At 38.3% G+C, this 12,114-nt stretch overlaps 1 protein-coding gene across 1 annotated transcript; it reads left to right on the top strand.

Moving 5' to 3' along the window:
* The first annotated feature begins 3,830 nt into the window (after window positions 1–3,830).
* On the top strand, window positions 3,831–11,072 carry LOC135471412 (threonine synthase-like 1). Its single transcript, XM_064750641.1, has 10 exons — window positions 3,831–4,075; window positions 5,519–5,671; window positions 5,883–6,694; window positions 7,049–7,119; window positions 7,393–7,497; window positions 8,302–8,404; window positions 8,702–8,867; window positions 9,165–9,416; window positions 10,206–10,296; window positions 10,625–11,072. The coding sequence occupies exons 1-10, from the start codon at window positions 3,911–3,913 to the stop codon at window positions 10,942–10,944; spliced, it is 2,238 nt and encodes a 745-aa protein (XP_064606711.1). The 5' UTR covers window positions 3,831–3,910; the 3' UTR covers window positions 10,945–11,072.
* Window positions 11,073–12,114: the final 1,042 nt, after the last annotated feature.

Genomic DNA, 12,114 nt, shown 5'->3' with positions numbered 1-12,114 from the left:
ACACTCAGCAGAAGGGAGACAACCCACGATTGCAAACCACGATATCCGAGAGAAACCGCTACACACACGGTGACTCAACGTTCACAAGCAATTAAACATGGCTTAGATAGCTTTTATTTTTGATGTGATGTCATACATAATGATGATAATACCAACAAATGTTTTTATTGGACGTCTCTGGTCAAAATACTCTCATGTAATCACATTTAACAAACAATAACATGAACAGTTTTCTCTCCGACTACGCTGGCCCGTTGAGTTCGCATTGACTGGAAACATTTATAAACCAAACAAAATAGGTGGTCAAAATAATCATGGGCCTGTAGGCCTTGACGTCATGATCTTCACTGTAAGAAGTGTGCCTACCAGTCGGATGTTAAACACAAAAACTGTCCTACATCAAAATATATGCAGGCCTACGTGTTTGAAGAACACGAAAACATACCAGAAATTCATCTTTCATCATTTTTGTTAATAAATTATTAAATTATCCCATTAACTCTCTTTAAACAAAATGTTGTCCTATATATACAAAGTGTATAAAATGTCTTGACGTTTTTTTTTTGTTTTGTTTTTTTTTTTGTTTTGTTTTTGTTTTGTTTTTTTTTAACTTATTAGAATGATGATTAGAATTGCATTATGATATATTGCTATTTTATTAGGGGGGATCGGCTACGTGGCCGAGGCTGCTATCGTGCTAGCGCAGAGCAATATAATATAAAGACCTACAGCGACGACAGTATGGTAGCTTTCAAGTGGTCACACTTAACCCTGGTCACAGGGATGTTAATTGTAATTTATTGACGTCACTGGTCCAGAAATACTCCAAATGCAGTGTTGTCATCACATTTAGCACACAATCACATTAAAACAATGCAAAGAGACCAGGCCTGGCGGATGCTTAGTCCACCAGTAGAATCCATTTAACACAAAATCACATTAAATGCGGTCGCTGTGAGTTGAAGTCCAGCTTATGCTGGCTTCCTCTGCTGCCGTACACTGGATGTCTACCACGAAACTGCGGATGGTCGTGGGTTCCCACAGGGCTCTGCAGGGCTTCCTCTCACTATAATGTATCGTATGAGTGAAATATTTTTGAGTAGGCCTACGACGTAAAACACTGATCAATTAAATCAATAATACATATTTTGTTGGGAAAGGCATACCCAACAGGCCTACCTTTTCCTCACAAAGGAGACGACATCCAATTCACTGACTATTTATGCGAATATATAATGTGTTTAATATGAAAGAAGGAGATTGAAAAGAAAATGTCCAGAGAAATTGGTATGGTCACTAAGCCTATAGATACTGACGCGAAAACACTTTTTCTTTCTTTGTGATATTACAAATGAGAGAAGAAGCAGGAGCCGAATCCACAAATCTATTTCTGATATTGTTCAAAATTTGAAATTGAACTTTACGAGACTCATCTCTGAGTTCTATAAGCTTGACAACCTCAGAAATGTTATCCTAAGACGAATAATATACGCACACATAACTCGGAAGAGGGGTTTAAACCTACCTAAACGACCACAGCCATTTTGTTCTGACAAGCGCGGTAGGCCTATCATTCTATGGATCAACTTTTAAACTGAGAACGTTAGAGAAACTGCAAAAACGATGTCGCTAACTAATACATAACAGATGTTCGCTTGACTTCAAGCCTTGACAGGTTATTCAATTAAACAGCTTCACTCCAAGTTTTTTTAACTTTTACAATGAGTAATTTTCTCTCGTAACTAAATATGTGCAAAGCGTCTAGGGGCTGTATTTTCATCGTGTTGAATTAGATCGCGAGATGCAATCTGTAATCAAAGCCCAACTGAGATACATATTTTGTTATCGACAACTTATATTCTAGCATGATACATGATTTGAATATTGATTTCACTCATACCTTGGGTCTTTCCAACATCAATGAAAACCGTGAACTGCTTCTCTTTGCATGGTACTGTCGTGTTTTCGTTCTTTATGTACTTTCTTAGTTTTTTTGGTGATTTGTGTTATTCGTCGTTTTGGGAATTGGCCTTGCAGTTATTGATCTAGAACGCCCTCATTAGTTGACGGCTAATATACGAATGTCTGTTTCTAGGCATAGATTCAGCGGAAACAATTGTGTTCTCAGGTTTTAGAGCCTGCTGGATCCAATGTCGAACTTGCAACAAGGAGCCATATTACATGCACTCGTCGTCATATGACTGAAAAATTGATAAGTGCGACGTTAAACCCTAAGCACTCACTTACTTTCAGGTTATATAAATAACTCGCCGCTTATAATGGTTAAAACTGAGGGCGCTGTCGATTCTCTCAACGTTAACCATTTGCTTATTTTGAACTTCGATAGACCAAGCATGCGTCATCATAAAAACACAACGGTATGTTTTTAAACTATACGTGGGATATACTTTATCGATATATATATATATATATATATATATATATATATATATATATATATATATATATATTTTTGACCTAGAGTCTTTTTTTACTTCAGTCAAAAATTCCTTTCTGAAATCGGCCCTCAGATTCATTTCACTTACAAACAGAACATCGATAATTTTTTGTTTTTAAATCGATACTGGATTTTAAATGGGTGCACGAACCCGGAAGGCCACGAGTAGACCACTGATTTTTGATAAGTTATATTTGAGAATATTTTCTATTGCGGATTTAATACAAGACTATTCGCAACAGATCACCGTCTGCAGATTGTGGCCGCACAGCTGGCCCTAAGAAAAATACAAGCATGTGACAAAATTCCCAGTCCGAGAATGGTAGATTCAGTTTGCTGACTTAGACCGACACACTGGATATCTGAACAGTTGCAATCATAGCGCAACTTACAGCTAGCATGGTATTTGATTCGAATACTGGAAGATTTAATTCATTCGCCTAAGAAATTCGTGGAGTCTTCATATCCAAAACTGTTGGTTGCTTGTGTTTGCATTAATGGCCTATATCAATAGTTACATATTTTTTGTATACTTAGTTCTTTTGTGATTTATGTCGAAGGTTGTGTTGGAAATTCGTCTTGCGGATATTAACTTGGAGCATTATGGTTGACGCTTGGTATACAAAAGTCTGTTCTGACACCTACATTTTAAGCTATGTCTCTTATTCATATACGCCTATAACGATTGAAAGGCACGCAACTTAGCGCTGGGCCCTAACCTGCTTCTGTTACTGGCGATGAACATTGATTAGTAGCTTACATGGCAGTGAATTATAAAGGGCTGTTCACTCTGCTTTAATCACAAGGATCAGCTCGAGATGTGTTCAAAGAAACGACAGAAAGGAAAAAGATTTGGGCTCGCTTTAAAAAAATAAACTTATTTTTCAAAATTTAAGAAATTTAAGAACTTGAATTGATTGCCTAACCAATTGGAAAACACAAAATACTATTACTGAATAGTATTGTCCCCAAACTTTGTCTTGTACAAATAAACACTTTGACATAAGTAATATGTATTCAACTGTCTCCGTTGTTGTCCTATAAACATTTTTACAAGATTTAGGAGTTTATTAGAATCATAATGACTTTTGAGAGTATCAAAAGAGTATCAAAATTAGAAGAATTAGGGTATAAAGGTGAATGGTAACGTAAAAGTTGTGTACTAATGTTGTCTTAGAGCAAACGTCTTTCGACATGTATATGACAGCTGTCAGGCTAGGTCTTTATCTAGTCACATTATATAACGATCTGGTGTCCACACTCTCTGGTTCGCTATCACAGTCGTGCTCCATTTAGGCCAGTCAGGGAAAGGTCAAATATGTGTCGAGATGTAAACATGTGGCCACGTACTAGCTGCTTGTGGATGGTGGATTTATGAATAGTTAGCTAGAATAGGCCGTCTGTGTGCTTTATACAAAATATATTCACCAGAAGACCACCGGTTAAGCAAAGATGACAGTTTGTCGCTATGTTACAGCGCTGTGGAATAACTCGCCCTTGTTACGTCATTGTTTCTTCGGGATTTCAAAAACGCATGTCTTCATACACAAACCACAGCGTGGATTTGCCGCCATAGTGAATGATGCAACAATCAGCGGCTTCGTCCCAGAACAGCAGGTAATAAAAGAATCAGAGAATGCCCACATTGGTACGTGTATGTCATGCTGCTCGTTGTATTTAAATATGTTTTCGGAAATGGAAGTATGAGTACTTTTTGCTGTATTCAAATGAATAAAGAACAGCTTGAAAAAAAAACCTATAGCCAAGATATGAGTTTATCACAATCGGTCTTTCAGGACGTTAGCTGTAATTGAATTAGTAACTAAGTAAAGGCTGCATGGGTGCATACTATAAATCTTCATTAAGGGACCAGCAAGGTATTTATTTTAGTCATGTAACTTTATATGATTATGTCATGAAAACATTGGGGACCTGTCAAACACCCGACAGGCGGACCTTGACGTCCTTTTGTTTACGTCAAATGTTCCTTTCCCAGCTCATCATGATGACGTTACATAAAAGACAGAACGACGTTACAATAGAGACTGATAGATTGTAACACTGTAGACGTTGCGTCACAGTCCCTTTTGACGAAACAAGGGCCGAAGGTCCTGTTTCACACCAGCGCCACCTCACGGGAGTAAAAAGTTTGCCGCCTCCCTATTCACAGGCTGCATATCGGATAACCTCTATTTTACCCTGCTGTTAGTTGCGGGCCGTGTGCAAATATACGCATTAAATAGAGATGACCTTTCAAACAACATCGAGTGTATCACGCAACACACCGGCCGGTACGTTTGCCTCCCCGAGTAATATGTGTTCATACTCTTTATGTCTACAAATAAAAGAATTTGAGCCTGTTCTCTTGTTATATTTGCTTTTATGACTTATATAGAGACGGAACTATCGGAATTTCCTTCAGTGATAAAAGTGTTACTCAGCTCTGTTTATAGATATTGCTTCAGTTTTTACATAAATTTTTGTCAGCTTACACCCAGTCATGACTTGGAAAATGAAACATTTGTTTCAAGACGTTTTGATCTGAGCTCAACGGTATGACGTCATAATACATGTACAGTAAACCTTTACATTCCTACATGAAACAACAGCGACTCACGACGTCATACATACGCAGCTGTGAAGTATCTAGGTTAACCGCAATGGCCTAAGCTTGCCGCTGATTGGTCTAAAATGCACGACTTCTGTGGAGGAAGTGAAAGAGAACAGCTGCAAAAAGGCGCATGAATATAATGAAAAACGTACAAAATGGATAGTAAACCCAGAGCGGCGACGACAGTGTGACAGCTGACAAATGGTCACACAGAAATGTGGCCTCTTGTCAGTTAGGGTTTTATTCTAAATGTTCATGTAAATGCCCAAACAGTCAATGACATAGAATTGTACCCCTGCATGTGACGAATCTATCTGCATGCAATATATAGCTGTAGGCCTACTGCTTCCTACAAATTAGCCGCTTAAAGTTTAACTACGAAATAAACATTTGCATACATGCCTATAAATGTTTACGTCATCCATTCATACTTGGATAATCTGTTGTAGAGCACCGGTCGTGGGAATATCATCCTGATGGGGTGTCCAGGTAGCGGGAAGACGACGATTGGCTCTCTGCTCAGCAAACAACTAGGAATGTGGCAACTGGATATAGACAATGATCACCTTGAGCCTCTGTGGGGCACAACGGTGGCCCAAAAAGTGCGCAAATGATAATATTCAAATATACAGATTAAATCACATGAAAAGGTCTTTTGCGGCACAAAAGCCTCTAGTTTAAGATTAACTTGTAATAGACATGCCAAAACAAATATGACAAGTCCTTTTCTTTTTTGCTGAATTCTCAATTAACTTCAAACGGGACTGAATATACAAATATTACATTATTTTCATGTTTCTTCTTCTTCGTCAGCTCAGTATTGTGGGAGAAGAAAGTTTTATACAAGAGGAAGGGAAGGCTGTAGAGCAGCTAAACGTATCCAACCGGGTTATTTCACTTAGCGGGTCGAATCCTCTTCACACGGCTTCAATGACACAGCTACGGGAAAGCGGTACCGTGGTATACCTCGATGTGCCAATCAGTGATATCTTGTGCCGTCTACATAAGATGAAAACAGACCGTATAGTTGGGCAGGGAAATGGTTCTACAATGAAAGACGTGCTTCAATACCGGCTTCAGTTCTACGAAAAGTTTTATGATATTCGTGTTATTGTTGGGAAAAATGAAACTTGTGAGAGTATAGCTGAGAGAGTTATAGATCACCTGAAGACATTTAGAGAAGAAAGATGCTATTTGTCCACACGTGTGACCTCGTCAGCAAACCAAGAAGGAGTGTTTAAGAGCTTTTCAGATACCATTATTCAGGGTTTTGCACAAGATGGTGGTTTGTTCGTACCAGCTTACGACATTCCTAAATTTAGCCTGCAAGAAATAGAGAGAATTGTAGATTTGTCATACGAAGAAAGAGCTCTAAGGGTTCTGCAAAGGTGGATTCCATCTTCGCAAATAGACTCTGAATCCATAAGAAAGTTCCTCAGTCATGCTTATGGTAGTGGGAATTTTGAGGATTCAAACGTATGTCCCGTGCGCCATATTCACGGGAATCAGTATCTATCTGAACTCTATCATGGTCCTACCGCATCGTTCAAAGATTTGTCACTACAGCTTATGCCACAACTCTTCAAGCATGCGGTTGAAAAGTCACCAGAACATAGAAATACACGGTAATTTTAACTTTTTATGTACACTTTGATGATATAGGTAAGGGTATATATAAATTCATCATTCCTGCATACTAATATACTGTATTTCACCTAAAAATTAGGATTTATCAGATGATCAATTTTGCTTGATTCTGATTGATTTTCACACTTTATGGGGTCACTGTTTGTTAACTTTGATCAACTTCTGCTTTGAAAAATGTGAGTGCTGGCAACAAAATCAAAAGTATCACTCTAGCGTCTTAACATGCTTATAAAATGCATTTTTACGTGCTAATCTTTAGGTAAAGTACAGTATAAAGGATTTAGTTAATTCCGGAGTAAAATTTTTATATTCCTGATTGTTTTCCTTGACAGGCACCTAATACTTGTAGCCACGTCTGGGGACACGGGGGGAGCAGTACTCGATGGATTTTCAAGGCTGTCTGGTGAAAACGTTTAACATCATACATATGTAAAAATATATACATATATGTGATTAATTCAATACAACAAAAGCTTTACTATTACAGGTAATGATACATTCTATGTAATAAGCAAGAAACACTGTGCATAGAGAGCATCCTAGAACAACCATATATGTAAGTCATCTGAACCTGTTTGTATGTGAGTAAATAACGGACACCTACAGTTCTATATCTTGAAACAACTTGCGATGAAAATGCTAAATTTTAACTAATGTAATAGTGTTTATATTGCAGAAGAGACAGATATTGCTGTTATGGTGCTCTACCCAGAAAACGGAGTCAGTGGTATACAGAAGGCGCAGATGACTTCAATGAACGGCCACAGAACAATTTCAATCGGTAGGTATTTCATGTAAACTAATTTTATCAATTACTTCTCAGCTTGAGCATGAGTCCAAGATAAGCGTGAGGACATCGAGGTTTACATGTGGAAGGCATACATGCATCCTGTATATAAGCACCACTGGCGAGCACAGGTATATCTCCAGTCACTTCTGAAAATTAATTTATTTATTTATTTGATTGTTGTTAACACAGTGCTTATTTCACACCTTTTCATGGCGGTCAGTGTCGTGGTAGAAGGTAACCGTCAGATTATGGCAAATTACTAACGAACATTTTCACATGTGACGTACAGATGTGCTCTCAATATTGGTGGAAATCAAGTGATCTTAAAACGAACGTTAAACTGTGATAAAGGCCACACAAGCGTCATCGATCGTTAACTGTCCCACAAAGGCTCAACTGGCGTCCAACACCGCGCTGGGAGAAAACTATGGTTCAGTTATACGATTAAGATAACTGAGTTCAGAAAACTGAGTCATATGACTAGATCAGCTGTCCTATGACTCAGTTTTCTGAGTTGCATTAGCTCACTCGTATAACTCAGATTTTTTAATCTGCTGGCCTAACCTTTTCTCTCAGTGTGGTTTTGGGTAGCAATAGAAAGGCCTGAGCCTTTAACGGACCGCTTCTGCTTTTAAAAATTAATGTTGGCAAGATGATATCAAAACTACATTATAACATTGCACAGCTGGCATGATCTTTAACACTTCGGTCAATTTCCTAAAGCGCGATCAAGTAGAACGAAAAATGACAAACCCCAGCCTGCCCTGGATCTATATCTTTGATATCTTCTCACAGGAGTGAACGCAGACTTTGACTTTTGCCAGTCTACAATCAAAAAGATTTTTCGGGATGTCGATCTTTGTAAGGAGTTAAAAGAGAAACATAACTGTTATTTAAGGTATGGATAGAATGTTTGTCTCTGACTTCGTAAAATTATGTCCCACAAAGCATATATTCTTTATCTTTATCAGTCTGTGATATTGCATTCCGTGTTGTTTGATGTACATATATATTTATATCGTTCCATAAATTTAAAACGTTAACTTATCTTATTTTGACAAGACGTATCAGAGAAATTCTCTTTAAATTCTATGATCTTTCTGTTGACGGATTTTTGATTTCACGGTTATCTATGAGATGATTCCGTTTTAGGACGTTGTATCTGATCACAAAATCACATGTCTGCTGTTTTCAGCGCTGCAAATTCTATCAACTGGGGACGGCTCCTTCCACAAATTATCCATCACTGCTCGGCTTACCTTGATCTCGTGAAACAAGGTGTTGTGCAGCTTGGCGAACACGTAGATTGCTGCGTACCAACGGGAAACTTCGGGAATATATTAGCAGCCTATTATGCAAAGGTTGGCAATCATTTAAACATTTCTATTAACTTTTTGATCACATTTCAAATGTAAAACATCTCTTCAGCTGTTGCAGCTTTGGTGTTATTTACCACAGTATATATTGGGTATCCGTATAATCAAAACAAAGATTAGTGACAAATGAAAATGTTTTATGTGTTCCAGTATTAAAAAACATCATATTTGTTAAGATAAATTGATGCATATAATTTGGGACTTGATATTGGTAAGGAGACTCCAGAATCGATGTACATGACAAATCAATAAGAAAATGTGTTTGTGTATTGTATTCTTAAGCGTTTGGGCATGCCGTTCGGAAGACTTATCTGTGCTTCCAACGTGAATAATGTCCTAAGTCAGTTCATCAAGACAGGAAAATATGACCTATTCTCACGGAAACTCCACCTGAGCGTCTCCCCTGCCATCGATATCCTCAAATCATCTAACCTAGAAAGATACCTGTGGCACATCTCGGACAGACGTGGCGATATCATCCGGGAACTGTACACATCTCTGGAATCCAAAGACTTCTTTGAAATTAACGACCAGGTATTCAGGCTTCTCATTGCAGTTTTTATTGAATCCACAGTCATATCTTTATGATGTGTTTATCAGACTTGGGATTTGTACGTGCTCATATGCATGTTCAGCCTGATGGGGTCCTCGCCGGTTCATTTTATCAAAGGGGTTGCTCTCGCTGCAGCCTATCGCCTGTTGAGGGGCCTCTAGGACTGAGTTGGTATCGTGTCAGGGCAGCGCAATGAATTAACCAAAGTGGTCGCTATGAGCTCATACTGACTACCTTTCCGGAAATACGTGGGAAGGTCTGTCAGCAACCTGGTCATAGGTTTCCCCAGGGCTCTGCCCGTTTTCCAACCACTATAATGCTGGCCGCCGTAGTATAAATGAAATATTCTTTAGTACTGCGTAAAACATCAATGAAATAAATAAATATTGTTGACGAATGAAGTCGCACGATCAAATCCCGGGTTTTCCGTTGCTTTGTCAGAAGGCTTTTGTATCCACCTGGGGAAAGGCAGTTGTTAACTCCCGGTTCTCCTGTACCCATAGTCATTGCAAAACGTGAAAAAGTAATATTGTAAACTGCAATGAAATAATCTAATAAAACAGATGTTTATTAAACGAGTTTTTGTTCTATGGGCAATGGGCACCAAGCATGCATTCTGTCGAGCTAAAGTTCATCGTTAAATTCTCCTCTTTAGAAAACAACTGGACGTATGGTGAAAGTTTTTTTTTATGATATCACGGTCTATAACTTAATAGTAATGTATATATATGTAAAGGCCGGATGTGCACGAAATACATTTTGTTATACAGATGCGGAGCACAGTTCAGCGGGACTTTTTATCAGATTGGTGCTCAGAAGAAGAATGCATGGACATGATTAAAGAAACATTTACTGAACACAGTGAGTTTAAGCAGAATTTGGGATGTTTTATTTTGTATTTTATAACCTCTTGCGCAGATTTAATGCATTGTTTTAGTGCATTGAAGATCATTTCTCATCCAACAATATTACGTCCAAGTCTATGGGCGAAAAGGTTCTGAGTAACATACCAAACATAGGTCGTTTAGTCGTTTACCTCGGCTTTCTTCGCACAAATCAATTTATTCATACGCAAATTTTATCCGCAGTTATAAATATTATATGCGTTTGCTTGGCTCTTTCGATTCGGTGGCTTGCCTCATTCCGAGTGTTTCTGGACATATATTCTGCTAGTGCTTTATCTTCACAGATTACCTGCTGGACCCTCATACCGCTGTGGCCAAGGTAGTTGCAGACAGGTATCTCGAAATTGATCGGCCAATGCTTATCGCAGCCACAGCACACTATGGAAAGTTTGCAAACGAGGTGTTGCGGGCACTGAGCATGGATAACGGACGGCAGCACGCACCAGCGGGATTGTTTAAAATTTTAGAGGAACTTAATACCAGACCACAAATGCACAAGAACTTGTCACAAGCAGTAGAATCTAACACTTCAACACAGCCTGTTTGCGAGGCGTCATTGGAAGATATTGTGACTTGTGTGAAAGCATTTGTTGCATCATTTTAGTCTGTGTGTGCATCAACCGGCGTACATGTTCTTAGCGTTATTGGTGAAGCCAAACATACCAATGTAATAGTATCATTATGGATGTTGTACCAGAAAAAAATAAACAGCTTTATGTTCCAATAAATCCTACCGATTTAAAAGTAATCAGCCCATTTTTTTATTCATCCAATCCGCTATCAATACATTAGTCAAAAAATGCAGACCAAGGCCCCTTTCCTGGATTCAGTTGTTGTCTGTAGATGATGTTTGATTGTCTGCTGAAATGATATATCAGTCTGGAGTAGAATGGACACAGGAAAACCTCCCCATTTTAATTCTTCATAACTTACATCTTTTCTTGACTCTGTATATATATATATATATATATATATATATATATATATATATATATATATATATATATATATATATATATATATATATATATCTCTGTTTAATGTCCAAGTTAGGGTAAAACTTTTTTGCGTTCCAAGAATGCTGTTCGTCAAGGTTCAGTATTTTTACCCTGATTCGCCTGAAGAGTTTGATATCCTATTCAGTTGATCGGTTCTGCATGCCGAATGTGCACGCATGACAAATGACTACACTGATAAATCGGGGGAGCAAACATACTGGGCCGAGTGAAACTCGAACTCTCTACTCGGCGTCTAGGCTCACAGTTTCTGTTTTGATCTGCTGACCCAGATGAAAACGGCTAGCATGTTAATGTCCAGTTATATGGAGATAGTTAATAAATATGATTTCGTTCACTGCTAGATCGATTTATTAGTGCAGATCTTCGTATATATTCGGTGTTTTCGTTGTCGAAACATCGATTGTCCAAGTATACAGTGCACTGTAAATGTTAAATGTATTTGTGAAGAATCATTCACTTCATTTATCTGAACTGTAACAAGCTAATCGATTTTGTCTGGCAGGATAGCTCAGTTGTGCGGACATGAGTGACTCGTTCATCAGTGTAGGAAATAATATCTGTTCAATGCCTCCATTGTGTTGATTGCAATTCGCTTATATTTATTTATTTATCTGATTGGTGTTTTACGCCGTACTTAAGAATATTTCACTTATACGACGGTGGCCAGCATTATGGTGGGAGGAAACCGACAGAGCTCGGGGGAAAATTCGTCATATGTTACACTCATGGGCATATGGTGTTCAGCCGTAAGCATG

Source organism: Liolophura sinensis, chromosome 7, assembly GCF_032854445.1.
Source record: "Liolophura sinensis isolate JHLJ2023 chromosome 7, CUHK_Ljap_v2, whole genome shotgun sequence".
In the NCBI taxonomy this organism is placed as follows: Eukaryota; Metazoa; Mollusca; class Polyplacophora; order Chitonida; family Chitonidae; genus Liolophura; species Liolophura sinensis.
Note: the sequence above shows the minus strand (reverse complement) of the source record. Positions and strands in the feature narration are given on the sequence as shown.